The sequence below is a fragment of the Eumetopias jubatus genome, unplaced genomic scaffold (genome assembly GCF_037043125.1).
Source record: "Eumetopias jubatus isolate StellerSeaLion01/CBP00866 unplaced genomic scaffold, mEumJub1_p1.0 scaffold_2, whole genome shotgun sequence".
In the NCBI taxonomy this organism is placed as follows: Eukaryota; Metazoa; Chordata; class Mammalia; order Carnivora; family Otariidae; genus Eumetopias; species Eumetopias jubatus.
The window spans coordinates 159221312-159248792 of record NW_028274808.1 but is presented as its reverse complement, the minus strand read 5'-3'; the positions used below and the strand labels follow the sequence as shown (position 1 = coordinate 159248792).

Sequence of the window (27481 nt, the reverse complement as noted above, 5' to 3'; positions counted from 1 at the left end):
AATGGAATACATGTGGCCATTGGAATATGGCCACCTCCCTGTTCCTTGCTAGTAATGCTCTTCATCCAAAGGGAGGGTGCTGGCCTGGGCACCATTTGATGCTGCTTATGCATAAGTGGTAATCTGAGGTCTCAAGTTCAAGCAGGCTTAGAGTCTTCCATTTCATATCTGTACTGACTCTCCCCCATACACAGTTTCTTGTCACTGGAAACAAAAAGAGTGATGGGCTCAGCGGGGAGTGGAGGAGGTAGCCACTTCATTGATGCAGCCAGTGTGATCAGGCAACTTATACAAAATCCTCCTGCTTGTGGTATCCCACACATACACAAACCTGTCAGCTAAGCCACTGCTCTCTTGCTTCCATAAGATGACCAAGAACACATTAGAAGATTCTTTTCAAAGTTGTGCACTGTTCCTTAAAATATATTATTTACATTATCACCTCCAAAATGAAATACTTATAAATGTAACAAAATATGTATAAGATCTATATTGAAGAAAACTACAAAACTAATGAACAAAATCAAAGAACTAAACAAATGGAGAGATAGTCCATGTTCATGGATAGGAAGACTCAATGTTGTCAAGGTGTTAGTTATTCCCAGCTTGATCTGTAGATCTGATGTGATTCCAATTAAAATCCCACCAGGTTATTTTACAGATATCAACAAAGTTAATCTAAGGTTTACATGGAGAGTCAGAAGAAACAGACTAGCCAACAAATATTAAAGGAGAAGAACAAGGTTGGAGGACCGAAGCTTCCCAACTTCAAGACTTACTATAAAGCAACAAGAATCATGACAGTGTGGTACTGGCAAAAGAAGACAATAGATCAATGGAACAGAACAGAGAGCCCAGAAATAGAGTCCCAAATAAAGTCAACTGATCTTTGACACAATCCAATGGAGCAAAGATAGTTTTTTCAATAACTGGTGTGGGTGGGACATCTGGGGGGCTCAGTTGGTTAAGTGTCCTACTCTTTATTTCTACTCAGGTCATGATCTTAGGGTCATGAGATTGAGTTCTGTGTTGGCTCCACACTGGGCATGGACCCTGCTTAGGATTCCCTCTCTCTCTCTCCCTCTGCTGCCAGTCCCTCCCCGCCACCCCCACCTGCATGCATGTGCTCTCTCTTGGAAAAGAAAAAAAAAAACAAAAACTGGTGTGGGAATAACTGAATATCCACAAGCAAAAAAGAAAAAAAAAAAAAGAAACCCTAGACACAGATCTTTAACCCTTCACAAAAATTGACTCTAAATGATTGATCACAGATCTAAATGAAAAATGCAAAACTATAAATCTCCTTGAAGAGAACGTAGGAGAAAACCTTGATGGCCTTGGGTAGGGCAGTGACTTTTTAGATACAACACCAAAAGCATGATCCATGAAAGAAAGAATTGAAAAGATGAACTGCATTAAAAATAAAAACTTCTGCTCTGTAAAAAAACAATGTCAAAAGAATGAGAAGACAGTCCACAGACTGATATTTTCAAAAGAATACCTCATAAAGGGTAAAGGACTGTTAGCCAAAATATACAAAGAACCCTTGACATTCAACAATAAGGAAAAGAAAACAAATAATGTGATTAAAAATGGGCCAAAGGTCTTAACAGACATCTCTTCAGTGAAGATAAACAGTTGGCAAATAAGCATATGAAAAGATGTCCCACATCAACTTTCATCAGGGAAATACAAATTAAAACATCAATGAGACACCACCATATGCCAAGTAGAATGACCAAGCAATAAACAGGCGATCCTCAGTCTTTAGAAAATATTTGCAATTCATTGATATAATAAAGGACTGTATCTAGAACATAAAGTAGTCACAGGACTCAGTAAAATAGTATGGCTAAAAAATGAGCAGAAGGCTGAAACAGACACTTCATAAAATATATCATTAGTCATCAGGAAAATGCAAATTAAAACCACATTGAGATACCATTTCACATCCATTAGAATGGCTAAAATTAAAAAGGAATGACACCAATGCTAATGAAGATATAGAGGTAGATTGGTAAACTCCTGCTGGCAGGCCAAAGCCAGCTTACTCCCTGTTTTTGTAAATAAACTTCTTTTTTTTTTGGTAAATAAACCTTTACCAGAACACAGCCAAAATCATGTTTATAAGATGTGAATAGCAGAGTTGTTTAGTTGCAACAGAGTCCATATAGCTCACAAAGCTTAAAATATTCCCTCTCTGGCCCTTAACAGAAAAAATATACCAACCCCCAGTGTAAATCAGCTACAACTCTTATGCATTTATTGATGGACTATAAAATGGTACATCCACTTTGGAAAACAGTTTGGCAATATCTAATAAAGTTAGACATGTACTTGTCTTTGATGCAGCAATTCTACTCCTAAGTATTTACCCAAAAGAAATAAAAACATATGTTCACAAAGTACTTGTACAAGAATGTTCACAGTGGGGGCGCCTGGGTGGCTCAGTCGGTTAAGTGTCTGCCTTTGGCTCAGGTCATGATCCCAGGGGCCTGGGATAAAGCCCCACATCAGGCTCCCTGCTCAGCGGGGAACCTACTTCTCTCTCTTCCGCTCCCCCTACCTGTGCACGTCCTCTCTCTCTCTCTCTCTCTCTCTGTCAAATAAATAAAATCTTAAAAAAAAAAGAATGTTCACAGTGGCTTTATTTAAAATAGCCTAAAACTGGAAACAGACCAGGTGTTCATCAATAGGAAAAGAAACTGTGGCATATTCATAAAAGGAATACTACTCAGTAATATAAAGGAGTGAACCACTGATACACACAATGTGATGAAGCTTAAAAATATTATGCTGAGTGGAAAAAGCCTTACACAAAGAGCATATTCTGTACAAATCCAGTTATCCAAAATTCTAGAACAAGGAAAAAAGTACTCTCTGGCAGAAAAAATCAAAACCGTGGTTGACGGTGGGGGCAGGAGTTGGCAGAAATTGAGAAGGAAGGGCATAAGACAGTTTCCTGGGCCCGATGCTACTGCCTTTTTTCCTGAAAGAGGTTTAGGTTATACAGTTTCCTGAACTGTCAAAATCAGCAAATATATACTTAGTACTTATGAAGATTTGTTTATTTGTGTATTTTACATCAAAGGAAAAACTATAAATGAATACTGAACTCTACTTAATGTTATGCAAGCTGAAATATTTATAGGGAAGCATACTGATGCTGTAATTTATTTTGCAATAAAGAAAAAACTGGGTCAATGATTACTTAGGGAAATAAATAGATCAAGCAAATATAGTTAAATGTCAATGGTAGGCTATAGGTAGAGAATGTTCAGGTATACACTGTAAAATTCCCTCAGCTATACTGTTGAAGTATTCATAGTTCAAATCCTGGACATTTAAAAAAGAAGCCCAACAAATTCTTTAGGAAAGGGGAAAGGGGTAGGCAGGCAGAGAGGGAGTAGTTGGAGAATTGCTCTTTCTTTGCTGTGATTCTTACTTTACAGATAGAAGAAAATACTTCTATAAAAACTGACTAAAGGATCCCAGGAGAACAGAATTTTACAGGATATCTATATTAAGTGGTTTTCAAATCCTTCCAGAATAGGTCGGAAATGTCCAGGTTCCTGAAGTTGTAGATTTCCTTGCCTGAATTTGCCATGGCCAGTTCATGATTGGTGTCCTGTTTGGGATTGAGCTAGGGATCCCCAAATGTGGCAAGGATTTTCTTCCCAAAACACTCAGACTAAGAGACCTATTGAGAGGATAAGGTCTATAAATGGGTATCTCAAAAGATTTTGTTATTCTACTATAACCCATAGGATATTTCCTATATAGCCCTAAAAAGGATTCAGGAAGAAAAAAAAATTCCCTACACTATAAACCCCACGAAGGCAGAAATGTATCTGTCTTGCTCACCATTTTATCTCTAGCACTTACTATAGTGTCTATCACAAAGTAAAGCCCTGTTGAATATTTGTTGAACAAATGAATAATGATCCCTCCTATTGGAAATCTTGGAGTAACTTGCAAATGATCCACACATTTCAACCACCCTCTCTACTCAGCTCTAGCAGGAAAAAAAAAAAAAAAAACAAAACTTCCCAACAAGGTCTTGATTAAATACACAATTTTATATCTTTGTCTAAATGGCTAGTATGTTCTCCCAATAAGAGAACAACCGAGGACGCCTGGGTGGCTCAGTTGGTTAAACGACTGCCTTCGGCTACGGTCGTGGTCCTGGAGTCCTGGGATCAAGTCCCACATCGGGCTCCCTGCTCGGCGGGGAGTCTGCTTCTCCCCCTGACCCTCTTCCCTCTCGTGCTCTCTCTCTCTCATTCTCTCTCTCTCAAATAAATAAATAAATAAATAATCTTTAAAAAAAAAAGAGAGAGAGAGAGAGAACAACAGAAACAATTATGACTGCTGCTACCATTCATTGAGCAACTGCTATAAAGCTAGGGACCATGTTAAACACCTTACCTTGTTGCCCATCTTTGCAATAATCCTGAAAGGTAAGAATGAAATAAGAAAACCAGTGCCTAGCCAGGATAAATAATTTACCAAATGATATACTGCTGGTAAGACCAAAGCATTCAAATATAAGCTGCCTAACACTAAAGCTTATCAGCTACAACACCCAGGACAGTATAAGGTAAATGTGTTCTGTACAATAGAACATATAAATAAAAGTAGAAAGGCTAGTATCTAGTCAGCTTGCTTTTCCACATGTGCATATATGGACAATCTACTTTTGGCAAGCAGACACTATAGACCACAGTGTGTGTGTGTCTGCCTGTGTGTGTGTGTGTGTGTGTGTGTGTGTGTGTGTGTTAGTAACTGCCTGAACAATTAAAAGGAGGAAGGAAGCACATCCTCCCTGGCCTTTGGCCTCTCCCTTCCTCACCCTCTAGTAAATACAAGCCTGTCCAAACCAGAACGCTCTTCCTACCTCTAATAGAAATAGTTGCCCCAGCATTATTATTCTCCACCCAGCACAGTTTTATGTGTTTTTATTTTTGTTTTTGTTTTTTGTTTTGGATATCTGTTCTCATGAGAGGACTGCTCCTGGGCCTTGTTGTTTCTCCATGCCCTTGATGAACACTCTAGAGCCCTGTTTCTCTCCCCACTGAAGGTCACTTTGAACACTGGACATGTATAAATGTTCCTGCTCTGCTCATACCCACCCCTAAACAATAGCATAAGAAGAGCACCCTATAGGGACATAAGAACCATAGAATGGGTGAAGAAGCTCATCCTGCAGAGAATCAGGAAGTACCGAAGATGTGTCTTCAGTGCAGTCCTCCACTCCCCATCACAGTTTCTCTTCTCCACGTTGAAAAACCTTCTATTGAACTGGACCTTATTTAAAAATGAATACCTAAATGGGTCCGATTTAGGACAAGCAGTTTCTAGGCCACAGTGAAAATGTTGTCAAGCTGTTACAAGTACAGATTTAATATTATAAATCAGGGTTCTATTTCTGAAAACATATATCATATCATTAGATATAAAAATTGATCAAAAATAAGTATAAAATAAAATCCCTATATATTTTCTTCTTAATATGAGATCTATCATAATCCAATATAGCACATAAGACTTAAATGTAGTTAAAATAATTATAAAGTTAATACCATCTTATGACCCAAATCCCAAAAGAGGTCCACTTCTGAGGACAATTACCTAATTCAAGAAATTGAATATATCCAGTGTCCCTGAAGCCCCTCGACATGGTTCTCCCCAGTTACATTCTCCCATTTTCTCATTAGAGATAACCACTATGTAATCTTTAGTAATAAAAACTCCTGGTTGTTCTTCACAGTTTTAGTATGTATATGTCCCAAAATAATGTAATTTTGGTTTGCCTGATTTTGAATTCTATACAAATGGACTTCAGCCAAAAGAATTCTAACCATAGGTATCCTTTTGTCACTTGCACCTGCCTCTCATTACATCTATGGATGGGATTCATCCGTGTTGTTGCTCAAATAGTGTTTTAAAATATTAATGTTGAGCTATTTTGTAAATGTTTACCTTCATAAATTTTTCTTCCTATATTGGCCTAGGTGGACTGAAGACCTCATCTTCCTTCTGGGTAAATCTCCAAATAGTAAGCATGGGTACACACTGTCTTGAACATTTTGTTGCATTTTTGACTTGCAACAATGTCTTTAAAAAGGAAATGTTGGGGATAATAACTTCATTCTCTCTCTCCTCCTTTCTCTCCTTCATCTTCTACTCCTTCCTATCTTCCTTAAAGATCACTGGAGACCATTTTCAAGGCTGCCTACTGCAATTCATTTTACAGTCCCACAAACCCTTGATGTGAGAACTATTTGATCCACAACTCACAGATGAGGGAACTAAAGCACAGAAATGCTAATTACCTTAATGCAATACTGAGAGCCAAGAGATGAGAGACATGAAGGAAAAATCAAGGAAACTTGGAAGAAAAAATGAAAATCTCCAATCTCCAATGTATCTATCGAAATTCCAGAAAGAACAGAGAGAGTGGAAGAGAGGCAATATTCAAAGAGATTAGAGCTGAGAATTTTCTGGAAATGAAGAAATAAGTGAGACCTCAGATTGAAGGAGCACCCTACATCTGGAGCAGTATAGATAAAAATAAATCTATACCTCAGCTCATTGTAGTAAAACTGCAAATATTAAATTCAAAAACAAAAGTGTTAAAGCTGCAAGGGACAAAAAACAATTATCTCCAAAGAAATGGCTATTAGACAGCAAATCCTCATCAGCAATAATAATTACCAAAAGATAATGGAATAATATGTTCATAGTTATGAAAAAATTTTTAAGAAAGAATTGTATAATTGGCTAAATTATCATTTAAGTCTGAAGGTACAATAAATATCATCAGATTAACAAAGATTGAGGAAGTTTTTTTTTGAGAGAGAGAATGAAAAAGCAAGCAGGTGAGGGAGGGGCAGAGGGAGAGGGAGGGAGAGAATCTTAAGCAGGCTCCACACCCAGCATGGGGCTCGATCTCACAACCTTGAGATCATGACCTGAGCTGAAGTCAAGGGCCAGAGGCTTAACCGACTGCACCATCCAGGCACCCAAAGGAAGTTTTTAATGCATAAATCCTCACAGAAAAGAATGGATGCAAAAAGAAACTGAAACCAGAAATCAGAAATGAATGTATAAAGTAATGGAGAACAAAAGAAATTGGTAAATTTTTGGTAAAGCTCTATTCCCCCCAAAAGAGATTCAATCACTAAGAGCTGAGTATTCATTATGGAAAAGGTTGTAACATTTTGAAAGTTTTAAGTTTTAGAAGTCAACTGCTACAATCCACAATGGTAGTCAGAGCACCTCAACTTTCTATAGGATGCTAGGAAACTACTTTAACTCTCTAGATGTTACTTTTCCACAACTGAAAAATAAGAGTTACAGGATTTCCAAGAACCCTTCCAGTAATGTGTTTCTAATGCATTTGGGTTGTTTCCAAGAGTTTAATGTTATAAAGGATGCTGCCAGTAACATCTTTATACAGATAGCCCTCTCCTACTTTTGTTTAATTCAGATTAATTCTTCAGCATAAATTCCCAGGAATAGGATTAATAGATATAAACGTATTTAAGACTTTCAATACAATTGCCCAAATACATTCTCTAAATTGCTTTCCTAGGTCATACCAATCATATCAGTTGATAAATTGGCAATAGTTATTAAAAGCTTTAAACAATGTTCTTATTCTTAAGTCTGCTACTCCACCTCTAGGACTAGATCCCCAAAAGAAAGAAAGAAAGCAAAACAACGATGTTTATCAAATTACTATTTATAATAAAGAAAATGTGGAAAGGAAACAAATGCCAAACAACAAATATCATAACAGGCTGTTAACAATGGAAAAAATTAGAATCTAGAGGAGTATTTAATAAAATGAGGAAATGTTCACAAGATATTTTTAGTGAAAAAGCAGATGTACAAAACACCGTGCTTATTATAATTCCATTATATCCACATACATGTATGCATGTGTGTATATACATATAGAATACACATACACACATGTATACACAAAATATATATGTGTGTGTTATTAATATTAACATTTGCCTTGTAACTATATATATATTTGGCTTCTAATCATATATGTTTTCTGTATATTTATGTATCCTAAAAATGGATATATTCTAAGGATACATATTTATACGAATATGTACATATAAATCTGTATTTAGAATATGTATGTAGGTAGAAACCAAAATTTAATAATGTTATCAGGTAAAAAACAATATGGTTTTAATTTCCTGAATTTTAAAAATTTTGCACTGAGAACATATATTACTTTTGTGACCTGAAAACAAAGTAGTAAAAGTCAAAGAAAAATAAAGCCAAATGTCACTCCACTTCATCTCATTACTCATAGAGAACTATACTCCAGCGAGCGCTTGAATCACCTACCTCATCCATACTTCATTTTCCTTGGTAACAAATCCGGGTTTACAGGGCCACAGGGGCTTCCTGGCAAAGCTCTGGGCTTCTCAATCCCACCTCCAGTTCCACGGGGGTCCCTGATTGGTCCTTGCCAGTGATTGATTCAGAAATGGGTCAACTCTGGCCAAGGAGCTGTCAGGTGAAATCTTGCAGGAGATGGCGAACTGCTGGGGACCCTTTGCTTGCTGCTGAGAGGGAGCCCCAGGATGAGATGGTTTCTCCTTTTCTCTCGTACACTAGCGCTGCCTTACACTTGTCTGAGCCAGAGAAAGCCATCTTGCTGTAAAACACTGAACCTGCTGCTGAAGATGGGAAGGCAGAGAAATAGAAATAACCTGGGTCCTCGGGGGACATTGTAGTGCTGAAGCTCACTCTTTCTCTAAACTTACTGTCATGTGAGGTAATAAATTTCTTATTGCTTAAACCAATGGTTCTTAATTTTCACTGTGTGTCAGAATCTCTAGGGCGATTTTAAAACCCAGATTGTTCTAAGGTAATGTCAGGGTCTTCAGGGGCAAACCCACCAGCGTCAGGGTTTTCTGTTAGTTTCACCCGAAAGCATTTTCACTGATAAAGACACCTTCCCGGACATCTCCATTTTTGGTTTCCTTAAACCTTCAAGGCAGGGATTTGCTTTGGGGTTTTCCATATAGGTTCCTCCTGGGACAGAGGTCTTCGCTTCTAAAATACATCATTACTGGGCGCCTGGGTGGCTCAGATGGTTAAGTGTCTGCCTTTGGCTCAGGTCATGATCCCAGGGTCCTGGAATCGAGTCCCGCATCGGGCTCCCTGCTCCTTGGGAGCCTGCTTCTCCCTCTGCCTCTCTCTGTCTGTCTCTCATGAATAAATAAATAAAATTAAAAAATAAAATAAAATACATCATTACTGACGTCTAGTTCTTGGGGGGCTAACAAAACGCACGGGAAGCCTGTTCCACGTGACTGCATATTTGTAACACGTTAACGATCAAGGATGTGGAGGAATCTGCTCATTTTATGAAAGTGTTTATTTTTTGTTTTCCAAAACTAGTTTGTCAAACGTTACCTTTAACACAATGGTTTGACTCTATTTTAGTAATTATTGAGTCTAGTTTTAACTATCAAGTGAATACAATATTTAAATATTTTATGTGTTTGGTACCTTGTGAAAGGTACAGGGCTCTGGAATCGTCACACATTCCGTTTTTATAAATTGCCAACAAGCTTCAAAAAGATTTTTTTCATGCAAGAATATTTGTAAAATCACTCAGCGAAGAGGCTGTTATGAATAGTACCTGCTTAAAAGAGGAGTTCCACAAACTCTCAGAAATAAAATCTGCCACAGCATCAAATCTCACCACAGATTATCAAAAGCACCGTGTGTATCTGAACAACTGGTGGGTACAGTGGGGGACAGGTAGGGGTGTGGTGACTTAGATATATTTTGAGGTGAATAGTGGGAAAAAAATCAGAGAGCCACAAATAAGAACGGCAGCTTTCAAACTGACCCACCAACCTCTCTAACCAGGAAGCAAGCTGGTCTAAGGAGAGACAACTCTGCACCTCTCAGGGACCAGCTGTTGATGGGGATGGCCGCACAATTAACACAAGCTGTGGGTTGCCAATAAAACATAATAAACCAGGCCCACAAGACGGTGGGGTCACTGTGGGAACTCAGTCAGGCCTACCACACTACTGATGGTTTTCATGCCATTAAACAGCAAGTGAGTTCATAATTGCAGTGGTTTATCTCAAAGCTCCCTGCTGCTCTTAATGCTTAATTCAAATGTAATGTTCATCAGCTGCTGCCAGTAGGCAAGAGGGAGAGCTTTATCAGAAAATGTAAAGATCACTTTGTGATTATTATTTCACCTTAGGGTAATGCTGCCCTAAGTGCCCCCACACAGCGCCTGGTGGGACGTTATCTCCTGAAGGCTCTGGAAATGAGTACCTCGGCATTTAGATTTCCCTCCATGCCTGCCCCACTTCACCCCCCCAGCCCCCCCCCCCCACGTTTTCCATTTAATACTGGGCTGTCTTAAATCACGCAAAACAGCAATTGATAAGATACGGAGTCAACTGTATTTTCGTCTCAGCATAGCCTGGCTGACCTGGTCACTCTACTCCAGACCCTCCTGGTTCTTGCTGTCCACAAAGCCACTTACTTCCTTGCCATCCTAAGTCTATTGGACATACTCTATTATTTGGTGTGCTAAATGCTCGGGACCATTATACTGTCCCCTTGTGTGGACTCAGTGTTTTACAGCGCAGGGCCCGAGCAAGACCATGGACCAAGAACCCCAGCAGGTTGTGGCGGAGGTCATTAGTAACCTCAGACTAACTCTTTTTTTGTTTTAAAGATTTATTTATTTATTTGTGAGAGACAGCACGAGCAGGGGGGAGGAACATAGGAAGAGGGAGAAGCAGACTCCCCGCTGAGCAGGGAGCCTGAGGTGGGATCGATCCCAGGACCCCTGATCATGACCCGAGCCAAAGGCAGACGCCCAACCAACCAAGCCACCCAGGCACCCCTAGCCTCACACTAACTTTTAATTAAGTGCCTGGTGGGAAAATCTTCTGTCCTTTCAGAGCAATCACAAAAGCTTCCTCTTAGAGTGATTCGGTCCCTAGGGATTTCCCATCACAGGTCAGTGGATCAAGCCAGCATCATGAAGAGAGCCGTTGCGTCACTAAGCAGTCACATCACCATCTGCCCCTGCAGTGAACGCAAATTGGATTCTCAGATCAGACATTTTTAGTGTTCAATGGTTTCTGATTGGAAGATGCATAAAGGAGGCTGGAAGAGAAAGAGAATGTCAACTCAAAAAAGTAGCATGCCAATCATTAACCTTGAGCATCTTATCTTCTCCAGACACATGAACTCCAGAGAGTCTGACTATTGGAGTGATAGCTGGCCGTTTCAAAGGAAAGACACTGTTTCTAGATTTTGCTTATTAATCCCAAATTTTAACTTGCAGTGATCTCCCCATCATTCCACCCTGACTATTGGTTATTTGCCTAGAAAACCTCTATAAAATTTGAAGACACTCAAAAGACATGATTACAACTGCTTTTCACTGATCACTTTGTTCTTTCATCATCTCAAAAAGTTCCCAAACAACATAAAGTCAACTATGACAGAAAAGCCCCAAATGAATTTCCAAAGATCAGGCTAGACCAGGCAGACAAAGGGGAGATATAGAAGAGCGTATTGTTACAGACTCTACCAACATATTTTTTAAATCCTTTTTATTTTTGGTTGATCTTGATAACAACTGGAGTCTGAGAAATGGCAGATTTTTTCCACAAGGCTTGTGGAGAGAGGTTTCTAATGAGCCTTAAAGTATTTGTTATAAATTTTAGCTCTGAATCAGCTTCTGGGATTAAAACCTGTATTCACTACTTACTAACTGTGTAACTTTGTACAAAAAGTTAACCTGCCTAAACCTCAGTTTCCTCATCTGTAAATTAGTGATGATATTACTACCTAACTCATAAGGTTGTTATGAGAAATATATCAGATGATAGATCTATAACTGCTTAGTACTCTGCCTAGCACAGAGTAAGCTCTTAATAATTGTCCATTATTAGTTTACACTGAATCAATGGAAGTGCCATGGAGATGCCATTGGTACACGCAATGAGGGCCATTTAGTAGCTACTTGACCACAAGTGAGACTTTCCGTCTGACAGACTGAAGCTTCATCTAGCTGGCAGTTCTGCGGGGGCTCTCAGCCTTCCCAGAGACCACCCGGCAACCTAAACACAGTTCCAAACCCTGTGTTAGCAGAAAACACTAAGTGAGCTGGCTCCATAGTGAGCCTTGATGTGACTTACTCGAAGCCTCCCTCAAAGCTGACTCTCTGACGCTCCCAGTATTAGAGAAACAAGAGGCCCATGGGCCTTGGGTCTTTCATGGTTGCAGCTCCCCTAGGTCCTGTGGAGTCTCCTGGTCGCTGTAGCTACCATAAGCTCAGCCTGTTGGTCCATCAGCAAGTTGTGATTCTAATGATCTGGCGGGAAAAGATACCCGCTCTCAGTTCCCCTAGTGTGGTCTCGCATGAATTTGTGAACCAGAAAAGCACCCCTCCCTCGCTACTTAATATGCTTAACAGCTAATTACATCTGTGTAGGGATTATACTTTACATTATCCAGCTTTATGGAAACAAACCCCCAGGCTTCCTCAGATTCCCTTAAACAGCTCCTTATCTCTGAGAGAGAGATTCTTATCAGGGCCATATGTTAGAGGTCCTGTGCAGTTTCCAAATGACCCCAGGAAAGTCTGGGGCCTAATCCATCTACAGGCCCAAAGAGGGGACTGAACAGAGTCCCAACCTGAGCCAGCTGGGAGCCCAAAGCCTTCCATCATCCATAAACCTGTCAAAGGCTGAGTCTGGACCAAGATGACCCACATTAGCTCCTCTCCCCAAGTGACATGGGCTTCCTAAGTTGACCTTCATGCAATGTGGAGCTTGAGTGTGCAAATCCCAGGGGATTATGGGGTACCTAACCCAAGTCAAAGTGAACTCTCTGCCCTTTCCAGGGATGCTGTCGAAGGACCATTTTGGTAGTAACACTTGGCTTTTAACTCACAAGCTAGGTAGGCGCCCCCAACCCCTGAGGAAACAATACTACTGTCTTCCTTTGGCCAAGATGGCAAGGTAGGCCCCAGCAAGAGAACCAAGTGGTTTCACACACAATTTTCTCAAAGCTTGGGAGATCCCCAGCCTTGGCATACACTAAAAACACTCCTTTCCTTGACTTATAACAATTCAGTTAAAGACCTTGTCTTAAGGAACTCTTGGGGGGAGGGGAGGTTCAGGGAGTGCAGAGAGCAGGAAATGTCTCCCAGTGTGAGGAGCCCAGGAGCCAGAGGGGCCCTGCTGGAGCTTTCCAGCCTGTGACTCACGGGGGCCACTTCCCTGCTTAACCCAGCCTGGACTGCAGCTCCTCAGCCGCTGTGTCTCAGTGCCTCTTCCTGTCTCCATCCCGCCCAGACGATTGAACAAAGCAGAAGTCTGGAGTCCACAGCAAAGTCTAAAGTGTTGTGTATAGATTCAGGCGTCATCTGTGGAAGCAGCTATTTCAAAAACAAAAAATAACTTCCCTGCCCTCAGAAAAACTTAAGGAGCCTTTGGAAGTGTCTACCTTAACCATTTGAGACTGAAACCTTGGTTATCACCCCTTGAAAAAAGAAAGGTAGATACAGTACATTCCTTTTCATTGATTCAGAACAATAGGTGAGGCATTTGTCTAGTGCTTATTACGTGCCAGGCACTGAACTAAGTGCTTTATGTCTATTATTTTATTCAATCCTTACAGTAACCTTATGAGATATGCAGTGTTATTATCTCTATTTTGTGAATGAAGAAACTAAGACTGTATTACTCGAGAGCTCAGCTTCTTGGTCTCTGATACGCTGGGCTGAAATGGAAGTTGGAGGTCACCTTGTTCAACCGGTGCTCTGATTCCTTAACTCCTTACAACTTCTTAACCCCTCTCCAACAACCCTATAGCACAGAACACTCTCTACTTACTCCAGGGAAGGGAGAATCCATGAGGCACTAAGGAAAGGGCATGTGATAGGAATCAGATAACACAGGGTCTGCCACTCTCAGGGTTTCTGTCCGCTGACTGATTTTTCCCTTTGGGAAGACAGAAGAAAGTCAGAATACTTTCCATGGAAGACCCTTCATATATTAAAAGAGAGCCCTTGCATATTCCTTAAATCTTCTCCAGTCTATTTCCAGTTTCCCAACCATTCCTTAGGTAAGATTATCCTGGTAACCTTCCTCTGGGTACGCTACCACTTGTCAAGTTACCTCTTAAATGTGGTTACAAGAATGGAGCGTCAGAATCCAAGTGGGTCTGACCAGCTTGGAGACAGTAAAACAATTCCCTCCATTGGTATCTACATGTTTACCTAGTTACACAACTTAAAATTTTCCTCACCTCTTTGGAAACCCCAACATAGCCTGAAAACACAGTCAACAAAAATCCCTACTTTTTTTTTTGCCCTGCTGGTGTCTAGCAGAACAAACCAAAATGTCAAAAATCAATTTGCAGAGAGCCAGTTGGCTGAAATTCTATTCACCAAATGACTGATTTAGTGAACCTATTATTGTCAGGCACTTTCGTAGGCACTGGAGATAAAGCAGTGAACCAAAGAGACAAAAATGTCTGTCCTGATGGAGCTAACATCCTTAATATAATTGAATTGTGCCAGCCACTTTTGAGTTTTTCTGGTTCCTTTGAATGTCGTTTCAACAATGCCTCAACTGGCATATAAGCTTAAATTTGGCATTTCTAGCACCTGAAAAGAAAAAAATCATCATTTCATATTGATGTGATTAGCTTGGATCCCTTCACAGAATTTTCATATTAATGGCAATATATAATACAATCTTATGCTGAATTGATGAATATGAATGAATCCTTGAAAACAATTAAATGTACAATATAAATTGTTGTAAACTTTATAAATAATGCTTAAAGATTTGCATTTATTGGTAAATTTAACTTGATGAGTTAATCATTGGGCAAACTGATTTTTAGCAAATTGGTCATTGTCCAACTGATTTTAGCAAACTGACACTTATTAACCAATTTAAAGCTGTTGACCAGCCACTGTGCCCCATCCCAAAATTGTGCAGAAAAATCAAATTGATTTATTTGACTCAGCATTTGAATTCTGACCAGTGAGGTCTTTCTGAATCCAGACTCTATCACATTAGTCTTCCCAGGCACATGTCAACTAGCAATTTGTTCCTCAGGCTATGAGATTCCTTATCCAAGTTTTAAAATCTAAAGCAAAAGGTAGACCATTAAGTTCCATTGGACCTCCATCCAGTTTGTCAATGGTAAATTAAAAATCTTTGAGAAATGTCATTCAACGAGTTTTAAATCTAACTTACCTATCACCAGCATCATCATAAGAATATAATGACTAACCTTTATTGAATGCTTTCCACCTATCAGGTAGTATGGTAGGTGCTTTGCACACGTATCTCTTTTAATTCTCATCCAGATGAGGAAAGCAAGACTAAAGAGGTTAAGTAACTCACCCAAGACCATACAGCTAGTAAATAACACACTGTCTTTCCTCTGGTGGTTAGATGTTTATTGCAACACTAAGCTTTTATGTTTAGTCATTGTCTAGTGGATTTATCTTATAGATAAAGCTGCCTGAAAGATGGGAATATTGGAGCCAACACATATTAACTAAGACACTTAAAGGTACCAGGCCACCTTAATATGTACCTTTCATTTGCTTAGTTGATTTATCAGAGGATGAGTCAGCTCACTCCCTTCCATCAAGACAGAAGATTCCATCCTGGTTCCTATCTCAAGTATGAATATGTGCCCAAAGTGTAAGTAGACTGGATTTAATCCTGGCATCACTTTACCTGCTGGGGCTTCACATCTTAACTGCTGATCTTCAACTGTGACATGGTGGTAATGGCACCTAACACAAGGGTCCATGGCAAGAATTCAATGAGATGGTATCTGAGGAGTGCATAGCTCAATGCCTGGCATATGGTAGATGATCAAGGTTAGTCCTCTGCTCTTCCAGCTACTCAGGTCTGATTGACAGCAGAGCTACTTGAAACATCTATCACCACAAAATAGAGAAACAGAGTGACAGTTAAATCCATAATATATATTTGTCTAAAAATTCTATTCTGTCATGATTAAACTTGCTCTAAGATACATGTCATCCAAAATTAATGCCCATTGGTACTTAAAGTTCACATTACTAATTCTGTAAGATCTGACTCAGGAATCATTTCTGGCATGACATCCTCGAGTCTTGCTCCTCAAAGAAGCAAAAGCTCTCCTTGGGTACAAACAACTTCAAGAACGAAAGGTGGGCAGAACACTGAAATTCACTGATGAATAAGGGTGATAAGAGAAGAATGGGGATTTTTTTTCTCTCTTCATGACAGATCCTCAAGGCAATTTGCCAACCATGCCACACAGGAGAGAGGGGGGAAAGGCACAGCAACATACCATGATCTATTCACGATGATTGAATAAAAGAAAGTTCACTTCTATTGACTTCAAGCACAGGCTACTTAAAAGATTCTCAGGGTAATTTATACAGGAGTACACTTTGATCTGTGAAACAGATGTACTTATGAAATGTTGCATGGTACCTGATAATATTTTGAAATACCCAAGAAGTCATTATATAAAATAATCCCTACTGAAGAATTCCTAATAAAACTAATAACAATGATGGAATTTATTCTTTCTGTACTTTGGATTTTCATCCTCTGGAAAAGTTTAAAATGTAGAACAGTAGTATAAATGACAACACAATGTTACTTACAACAAAGCCAAAGATTCCCTCTGTGTTGCCATACCATGCCTACCAACTTGGAATTCTGGAGCACTATCAGAATTTCATCTTGCTTTACGAGCCAAATGCAAATTTTGCAACATGAGGTGAACCAGACAAATATAAGCCTAATTTCTTCAACCCTCTGTGAGATGGCTTCTTACCTGGTTTTTCTAACGAGCATCCTGACTCTAAAGTCAGGTTAAGTGCCCCCATGGTGAAATCTATGGGTTTTTGAACTCAGATCTTTATTCAAGAATGACTGAACAAACAATGAGCCAATAATGGGAACTATGAATCAATTTAAGGTGAGATCATAAGGATATACAGAGAGTTCTGGAATAAGATTGGAGTTCCTCCTCTCTATGGTTCTGTTGATAACTCTTAACCCATGCAGCTAAGGGAGTAATTAGGACCACTGCCTGCTAAGCTGACCAGCACATCATAAATGCCTACCAAACACTCATTGAAACCATCAGTGAGGATCTTTTTATGAATCCTAGTCTGGCTTGCCACCTGGTCTACCTTGTGATGCCTACATCTTTCTTCAAGGCCCTTATTCATTACATGAATTAATATGAATAAACTTTTAAAAAGAGTATATGGCACATTGTAAGTTTTTTGTAAGTACAGTCAAATATAAACAAGTAAATAAAATATTACTTGCTTTAAAAGTTTAGTAGTAAGGGCTGAACCTTGGTACCTGATTTCTATGGAAGGCCTTGCTTTCCTCCAACACGTGCTTCAGGATATTGTCTGCCAGTTTTCTTGTCAATGAGGGGGATGAAGGTGAGATGTTGTTGCTCACCTTATATCTAGCCTGAATTCCCTACTTTGCATCCGGGTTTTCATTTCCATTCATGTTCTCTCTGTGGCAATGAATGGAATGTTTTCTTTTTTTTTTTTTAAAGATTTTATTTATTTATTCATGAGAGACAGAGAGAGAGAGAGAGAGGCAGAGGGAGAAGTAGGCTCCCAAGGAGCAGGGAGCCCGATGTGGGACTCGATCCCACGACTCTGGGATCATGACCTGAGCCGAAGGCAGACGCTTAACCATCTGAGCCACCCAGGCGCCTGAATGGAATGTTTTCAATCCCCTTCGTCAGGATAAGGCATTTCAGCCTAAGAGATGCCCTGTGCATAGCGGCTGGTAACAGTAGCTCAGAGGGCTCTTGATGAGTCATTTCATGCCCCACATCCTGTGAGCTGCACGCGGGCTCAGTCAGGCAGTGAGAGTACCTTTAACACTGAAGAACCCAACCCACGTTCCTTAAGTTATTCTCCCTAAATGTCACTTCCTGAAGAAGGGAGAGGACAAACACAGCAAAGAATAGAAAATACTGGAGCAAAGTCCAGTTTTCTTCTTCCTTGCCCTTTTTCTACTGCAGTATATCCAAAAGTGGAGCTTCAAACAAGTAAGGTATGAGGGTACGCTGTCACTGCTATTCGTAAGTACGTTTGTTATTGGTAAGCACACTGATCATAGGTTTTAAGTCCTTAGAATAAACCAGTGAAGCTGAAATAAAAAATTAAACCACAGATTTTCATTCTTTTATTTCCAAACAAAAACACTGGAGTGAAACTACTGAATTTAATGTTGTTTTTACAGGTGTCAAGATGATACATATAGGTCGTACATAGTGTTGTAAAGAAAATAAAATCCAAGGTGTAATTTGATTCTTCTCACTAACATTTGCTTGATATCAATCACAGTTTACTATAATAGTTTCCTTACCCATAGTCTTCATTAGACTTTTTTTTCTTCCTCTCAGAGCCCTTATCTCTGAGCAGACCTCAGCTGGGGCTGGTATGTTCTACTATTTTAGCTCCAGAGCTTCAGGCCAACTTGACTGTTAAATTTCTCTCTGGGTTGCTCGTCCTAGATTCCTCACTTCTCTCCATTCTCATCAAAATCAGAGTAAATAACTTCATTTTACCTTTTTAATTTATCACCTAGGAGCATTCTGTAATTTATCTCCCCAAAAAATGGACTTCAAACTGCTTTCAGAGCACCTGAGTAGCTTAGTCTGTTAAGTGTCTGACCCTTGATCTCAGCTCAGGTCTTGATCTCAGGGTTGTGAGTTCGAGTCCCTCATTGGGATCCACACTGGGTATGGAGCCTGCTTTAAAAAACAAAAAAAACAACAAACTGCTTTCAAGAAAACTGCCCAGATTAGATTAGAACAGATTAGCACCCCCTTTGAGCTATGCCCACTACATACCTGAGAAAGCATAGACATGGTATGCACTGCCCCCACAGGGAAAAAGAATACAAATGTGCAAAGGTGTATATGAAAAGCCAGTCTCTGAAAAGCTTTCGCCTCCTGAGTTTGCCTACCTTTTATCATCTTAGAGGTTAATATGTGAGTGAGAGGTAGAAAGAAAGACATGCTAGGGGGAAATAGGAAAATAGGGTTAACTACAAAGTTGTGGGTTTGAGATTTTTTACTTTTCTACTTTTCTTTCATTGAAGAGGACAAATGAATGTGTCTTGATAGGAAAACTTAGTGGAGTAATGAGCTTAAATCACCCACAGCTCTCTCTGTCCCGTGATGATGGAGGAGAAAGGCTGCAGTGGGTGGGGCCAGAGGGTGCAGGGCAGAGGAAGGTTAGTGGAAAGAGAAATGGGAGGTGAAGGGCCAGAGGAGTTTGAAAGGAGGCAGAAGAACAAAGCAAGTAAAGGGAGAGAATGAGGGAGGCCAGGAGCCAAGGGGAGGGGGTGGCCGCACCTAAAACACACCAAATGTCTCCAATTAAAGCTCTGAAAATAAGACCATGCAGGAAGCACTTTCAAAAGCCACAAAGTTCTCTTCAATTCAAGGGCAAATGAAGAGAGAAAAGGAGCTAAGAACAAGGAGCACGGAAGACAGAAGAGAGAGGAAGGAGAGAGCCAAACCTCACCTCCTTAATCATTCTGCCTGAGGTGCTAAAAGCATTTCTTTATGAAGTGTGAAGTTTCAGCTGAATCCAAATTCCCAGCAGTGGAGACAGTGTCAGGGGCCGCTTATGAGAAACAAAATCTCTTTTTTCTAAACTGAAGAAAATCCTGTTTTTCTATGAGGGCATCTCTACCTTGAACCACCTAGACTCTTCTTTCATTCATTTACTGGATGCCACCATCATGACAGGAAAAGACAAGGCCAGCCTGACAGATAGTGTGACAACGTCTGTCAGAGACCCTAACCCACCAATCCTGGCCAAGAGCCCACATCTGTAAGCGCTGCCCCAGGACTCACACATGCCCATGGCTACCCTCTTTTCCAACATAAAATTGTACAGCATGTCTAAGATGATAGGGTTTGAAAATGGCACAATGCGTATTTCCCCAACCATGGAGGCAAAGAGGTATATTTCATCAAGAGTACTGCTATGATCGACAACTAGTTGAAGAAAACAAAGCCGGATTCCTGCCTCACTCCATATGCATTTAAGTGTAGTAGAAGAAGAACATTCAGAACTTATTTTAGAACTGAGAAGACCTTCTGCACTAAGATTTAAAAACCCAGAAGCCATCAAAAATGATAGGTACATTTGAGGGGTACTGGGGTGGCTTAGTTGGTTGAGTGTCCGACTCTTGATTTTGGCTCAGGTCATGATCTTGGGGTTGTGGGATCAAACCCCATTTCGGGCTCCACACTCAGCACAGAGATTCTCTCTCTCTCCCTCTCCTTTTGCCCCTCTCCCCCACTCAGGAGCTCTAAAAATAAATAAATAAATAAATAAAATCTTTAAAAAAAATGATAGGTATATTTGACTGTATAAATACTGCAACACTTGTATAAAAAAATACCACAAAGAGTAGGGCCACTCATGGGTGCCAGTGATTTTTAGTAATCACTGAATTCAGGTAAAAGTAATCACTCACAATGGCCGACATTGCAAGTATAGAGTCATCACTGAGAACTGCAAGTACACTCCAGACTTCCCTGCGGTGCCTGGGTCTGGCCACCTGTCTGGGGATCTCTCACCCTCTGATTGTCATGGTTGGCAATGGTAACAGGCACAAATACTGTTAGAGTACTTCTATGTCTCAGTCCATGGTTTAAGAATCTTAAAAGTGCTCAGAATATAATGAGAGTTCACATGTGTATGAATTATTTGTGTAACAAAAAAAAAAAGGAAGGGGAGAAGCAACTACACCTCAAGCCAGAAGTACATTCCCTCAAAATAGTCGTGGTAATATTATACCGTTGTATTTTGTTTTTTTTACTGAGCATACGTGTACTGGTTTAAAAAGTATAAACTACTTTATGAAAATATCCTTTATAAGAAGAATAAGGAAACAATTAAAAATGAAAAACCACGTGGCAATTACGTCTAATTGCCCCTTCTCCACCTTAAGAGTGAGAGAAATGATAAGAACAGAAATGCAACCTTGCAAAGGGACTCGTTTAAGTTTTTCAATTTTTTTTTAATAAAATGGCGTCAATTGCTGAAAGCATTATGGCCTTTGTTATGCTACATAATACTGGTATAAAATGTGAATAGTACAAAGTTCATCACATATAATATAAGGTTTTAATATATTACATTTGTTTCTACATAAACAGACTATAAATATATGTGCCATAGCATGTTTTACAGTCATGGTTCCCAGCATCTCACACTATGGTACCAAACGAAAAATACATTTTCTTTTTTAAAAAGGAAAGAACAAGGGCAGAAACCAGTGGAAATAGCTTGATGTGTTAAAAGTCTAAATAATACAATAGATGTTGTTAAAACTTTGGCTATATAATTTTGAAATCTGGCTAATAGTCATTCAGAGAGTGAACAAACCAAATCAGCTCTTACTAGAGTGTAAAGGCCAAATTACTAAAATACTGTCTGATTGGGGTGAAAAGAGGGTGAAGGTTCACGGAGGGGAGAAGGAACAAAGGAGTCAAATCCTTCCTAAAGCTTTGACACCACAGCTTGATACGGAACCTACTGCATTCAGGCTCAGACATAGATCACATCAGGACAGATAAGGGGGTATTCATCCAGAAGAAACCAGAAGCTGGTTTATACAGTCAGAACTCTTCAACACAACAGGGAGCCTCCATCTGAGTGTCCTTTCTTTATGGGGTTCTGAATAAAGGATCGGCCTGGGAGACTAGGAGCCAGAGCTGCAGCATTTCCTTCCTGGGGCTTGGCCAGGAGACACGTAAGAGTCCGGAAGGAACTCTCATTAGGCGTCGGAAATAGCCCAAGGAGCTCTCATTTAGCCCAATTGGGAAGAGCACGCAACCTTCTAAAACCAGTAACCTCATCTGAAGCCTTTACATTTCCTAACAGACCCCATGCCCACCTCCACCAGAGCCAGCACAATGCATCTTCAGGCTCCGGTATGCTCTCAAAGCAAACCAATGTCTTCCTTTCTGTCAATCCAAACCCCACACGTAAGACTTGGCTCAGGACCCATATCCCAAACAAACTTCTTGGATGGACTCAGCCCTAAAGTTCTTTCCCATCTTCAACACCTAAAGCACTTGCATTGCCTGGTTTATCTTCTGGTTTTACAGAGAGCTGTCAACTCCCCAGATGCTGCCACTTCATGGAGGATGCAGCCATTTCTTGAATTTCTTTTGTCATAACCCATGGGGAGCCCCACAATAAAGGGCATCATACATGCTTTCTAAATGCATAAACAGAAGGTCAACACCGGGACAAAACACAAACACATTCTTGAGTCACAAACATCTTCTCAGGAAATGCCTACGGGACTGGCTCCCTGCAGTCTGAGGTCCTTTTTTTGAAATGAAAATCAAATGTGGCTACTTCCTAGTGATGGAAAGAACAACACTTGAAAATCTGAGCAGCACCTCTCATGTGATTTCCAGGAGTGGGGGAACGTGGGTGCCTCCTTTTAAACAGGAGGAGAGCTCAATGTGGGCCCAGAGTCAGGCTGGAGAATCTGGGCTGCACTGCCAACTTGCGGTCCAATCTCCACCAGCTTTAACAGTTCGGCCTCCTCGCTGGAATACACAGTGGTGTCCGTGTCATCGGAGTGATACCCAGACTGGTAGCCACTCGTTTGGTTAGAGCCTTCGGATGCCACAGACTCCTTGCTTTTGCTGGGCATCAGTCCGCTGTGGAAGAAATGGCAACCAAATGAGTTGATGGAGAGAAAGCAGTTCTTTCCCCTCTTACCCTAACCCTGTTCCCGACCCCGTGTGGGCTGTAATCTCCCCGGAGACACCAGCCCCTATCTCTCCCACTTGTTAATCAACGTATCAGGTTTACTCAGACAATGTCTATTTTCAGGTACTAGCATGAGCTAGTAGTTTCAGATAAGTCCTCTTATTCAGGTCCAAGTCTTTCAAGCCTGTGATGAGATGAAAGGCAGTTCTCCTGAGTTATGTAAAGGTTCCAACCAATGGAGCATTTTTATGGCGTTGAAGATTGACAGGTTTGTATACAATGATATGGGGCTCTGACGATGTGAAAGGAAATTGGGATGTTCTAAGGGTCCACTTCTGCTTTCCTCCCAGTGTTGATTAGGGATTACAAGGCATGTGTACAGTGTTAATAAAGTTCTTGAGCAACTTTAAACTTGAATAAGTTGAAGCATGTGTGTGCCATCAAGCCAGACTGTCAAAAACTGCTTTTTGCTCATCAAAACCACAGTCTTTGGAAGGACTGAGGACCTGGATCACTCAGCAGCAACTAGAAAATGTTTTCAATGGCGTGGAATCATGACAGACCATAATCATGTCAAAGCCTAAAAGTGTAGGCTGTGTTGATCTAAAAACTTCAGGATTTACATTTTCTCAAGCCATTCTGAGGTGTGGGTTTTTCCCCCTTAATACGTGTTTTACCAAATTATTCGTGTTAAAAACTACAAAAAGTGTCTCATTAACTCTGTGTCCATACATGGTTTAAAAGTTATTTCAAATGACTAGAAGTGCAATTTTTCTTTCAATCCAACAAATGAGTTTAGTGTCTCAAACAATAGCATGGTACCTGGCACATAGCCACCACTGAATAAACATATTTTAAATCAAAGAATGAAACATATAATTGACTCTAACAATTTCTCACCTTGGACCTAAAGCAAACAGTAAAATGGCACAATAGCTCGTTTTAATTTTCTTTTTCTTTACAGGAACTTCCCTTAATAACCCATGGGTGTTCCCATTTTATACAATGGTTAGGTTATAAGTACATCAAAGTCTTCTCAATTCTCACCTATCTCACTATTTTTATAGAGATTTTCATTTATATGTTAGGTTAAAAGCAGGTACATCTATTCAAAACAACTACAAATTCCTACAGAACCATATGGGGGAAATCATATTCAAAACCAAATCTAGTATTTTTTTCCACAATTAAGCCAATAATAATAATAAGCCAAATAATTCAGCCAATAATATTTAAGTATCTCAAACAAATAAATATTGGCTTATTTATGCATCGTACTTTTAAAAACAGATGTGCTCATTTGATGTACAGGTTTGAAAATTCTTCAGAGTCCACAAAGATTTTAATCATCTCAAGTTCATCCAATGAACTTTGTTATTTAGCCAGTACCATACAAACCACTGACCATATAAACACAAAAATTCCTGGGTATTCATAAATTCTCATAAAAACTGACTAAATTCCCTAATTAATTTCAGATTCTTTTTCAGATGTGCCATATAATTTATTTGTTTGATTAGTTTCAGTTCTTTATTAATTCAGTTGATGCGAATTTGCCTAGCCAACAAAGACACAAAAAGGGAAAACTGCATCTACATTGAAAGTCCTAAGTTCCTTCCAAAAATTCCTGTTGAGATTTGTCTTTTCTCTTTGGTTGAGCCTTACCTAAAAGATGGTGCTAATTTGGTTCTGTCTTCCAAGGTTTTCAGCTCTTCTGATGCAAGGACCATACCACTGTCCGTCTGGTTGTCCTTTTTAAGAAATAAGGAGATGGCACTGTTGATTGAGTGTGCACACTGACCAACTACTTAATTAAATCAATTTCTTAACCCATCTATCAGACAATATGCCCCAGTGTTCCACAGAGGGAGGTAAAGATGGCATAGCCAGAAATGCTGGTATACCAGCTACAAGAAGAAACAACTGCTCCCTAGTAGTAAACTCAGGCCTGGAAGAAAAGTATTTAGGCAGCAGCAGCTGAGGAGACCTGTTGCCATCCCTCTTTTCACAGTGATACTATTTACACTTGAGTGGAATTGGGCATGAAGCTAGACTATCTGGAACCTTGGACCAGGGGCTGTCCTTATGGAAAAACCAATGGTGGGGGCCAGGGGAAGGGACTGATCAGTTCCATCTCCATAATGACCCCATGACACATACCTTTATAATGAGGCTCCAAGACTCTAATGCTTAGGCTAATATTTATCTAGCTAATGTTTCATCCTTTGTGTTATTTTTAAGATTCTTTTTAAGAGATGTACTTACATCTGGGATTACTTTTACTTCTGGTTCTTCCAACGGGATATCTTCAAATGTTTTTACACTCACGGGCCGGCTCTTTCGCTTACTGTTCTGCAGATACTGGCTGCAAAAGAACCAATATTTATATTTGGGTGGTGGTATATTTGGCTGCAGAGACCACAAGTGATACCTAAGTTCATTATCTTTCAACCACAAGTTTAATAGCAACCTTCAAAACATCCTTTGGAAAAGGAAAAACAAAACAAAACAAAAATCTTTCTCTGCTAGCACACAGTGAAGGCTCCATTTCCTGTGAGGGCCTATTTAAAAGTATAATCTAAGTGAGGGGCCTCGATTAGCTCCTGTTCTTTTGAATCTTACTTCTGAGGGCCGGGGCTGGACTAAAGACAACAACAGCAAACTAAGTGATCAGCCGCCTTCTGCATGGTTTCCTGATTGCCTGAGATTCCTCCCCTGGGCTCTTGACATATTACAGAGCATTGAACATCTTTCTGGCCACCTCCAAAAAAAAGTTTTTCTAGATAATGCCCTCAGAGCAACAATTCAGTGAAAGATGGGCAGAGGAAGCACCTGGGGATCTCACTGGATCTCGCCTGGGTTCTGTAAAAGACACTGAACTCAGCGGGATCTGGAGACAACCTCCTCCTTCTGCAGGTAATAGAGGCTAAGGGTGTGTGTTTTGGGGGGGTGGGTCTGAGTCTCACAATCCCCTATGTTCAGCCCACAGAATTGCTGGTCTTGGGAAACGGCAGTGGTTCAAGAGTCATGAGATGTTGCATCTATTTCAAAGTCTACCGCTGACTACACAAACTTGGGGAAGTCATGAATATTTCTATGCTTCTGTTATCCTGTCTTTAGAATGTGTTGGCAATAGCTTTCCTTCCCTCACTCACAGAGCTATCTGGAGGATGAATGAGGTGGGTGGCAAGTGTTCTTAGAAAGAATGATTCTCTCTCAGCCAAAGCTTGTTTTCCTCCTTTGAATTCCAAAGGGTACCATTTTCCTTCAGGAGTTCAAAGAATGGGACTTGTCAGAAAACACATCACCTGTTTCCTGGGGGTGCTCCTTCACTGCCATGTGGCTTTGGGTGAGTCTGATTCTGTTAAAAGCACCAACAGATCAAGTGGAAAGAAGGGAAGTCCTTTTCACAGCAAGGGACAGCAAATTCACTCTCCACGCTTATCCCAGCATACTTCCCCCGATAAGCAGGCTTCTGGACATGTTACATATTCCTGTGTTTCCTATGACCAAGTGGAGTGAGGACACGCTTGAGCCAGAGGAGAAAGGGAATCGAGTCTCCTTCCCCTGGAACCAGGAGGCTGGGTCTTCCCCTTCCAGAGAGGAGAGAACAAGGTTCACCAGTGACATCCTCACTCTGGAAACTCCGCAAGAAAAGAGGGCATGATATATAAGGAGACAGAGAAAAACCCACTTCTCCTGAGTCCAGTCCCTAATGGTACTACAGTTAATCATTCATTGATTCACTCACTCACTCAGGAATCCTTTACTGAGAGTCTACCACATGCCAAGCACTGTGCTAAATGTTCCTCAACTGCTGTCTCATAGCATCTTCATAAATGGTATCTGTTAGGGGTGGGTACTATTATCCCAACTTCAGAAGAGAAAACCAAGGCATAGAAAGATTAAGGAACTTGTCCAAAATCACATAACTAGACTATTTGGGTTACGAGCAGCCACTGAAGGAGTTGAAGCATGAGATTGACAAAGTCAGATGAACCCTTTAGAAAGATGGCTCTGGTAGAGGAAGGTGAAAACAGGCAGTGAGACCAATTAGAGGGCTCTTTTCCATGTCTCTAGAAGAAAGAAGGGTAGACTGCCCAAGAGAGGTGAGGCCCACAGAGTTTGGAGAAGTAGATAGATTCCAGAGATATGCGGCATATAGAATCAACTAGAGGGGGTGAGCTTGGGCAATAAAACAGCTGCCTTAGGAAAAAACAGTTGAGGAAGCTAAGACTTAAGGAGGAAATGGCTAGGACTGTGATTCGAAATTGGCCTTCAGATTTAAAGCCCATTGTTTTTGCTTTGTTTTGCTACCCTACTCCACACTGACTCCCTTGGAAAAGTATCAGGAAGGAAAAGGTAGAAGAGAACAATGGATATGATAGTTCAAGTCTTTATGAAGGACCTACTATGTGCACAGCACTGCTCTCTCCCCCACAGGCACTGACCGTGTGGTGGGACCAGTGCAGGGGAGAAGACAGACAGAAGGTGGAGAAAGGACAGTTTCACTTCAAGCAGTCTGATATCACAGCCAAATTCAGGAACATCTAGCCAGGAGGCTGTCCCAACATCAATCCACAAGGAGCACTTAATCATCACCAGCAATTAACCAAAATGAAGAAAAAT

At 40.4% G+C, this 27481-nt stretch overlaps 1 protein-coding gene across 2 annotated transcripts in view; it reads right to left on the bottom strand.

Annotated features, from left to right (window-relative positions):
- Positions 1–21298: 21298 nt before the first annotated feature.
- The window catches only part of KDR (kinase insert domain receptor), a 43849-nt gene continuing 37666 nt past the window's right edge, over positions 21299–27481 (bottom strand). For both annotated transcript variants that reach the window (XM_028100641.2, XM_088020860.1), the window contains exons 28-30: positions 25118–25217; positions 24518–24603; positions 21299–22800 (exon numbers count right to left, since the gene is read on the bottom strand). In XM_028100641.2, coding sequence (XP_027956442.1) covers positions 22578–22800; positions 24518–24603; positions 25118–25217 — 409 coding nt within the window. In that variant the 3' untranslated portion in view covers positions 21299–22577. The remainder of the gene's footprint in view (positions 22801–24517; positions 24604–25117; positions 25218–27481) is intronic.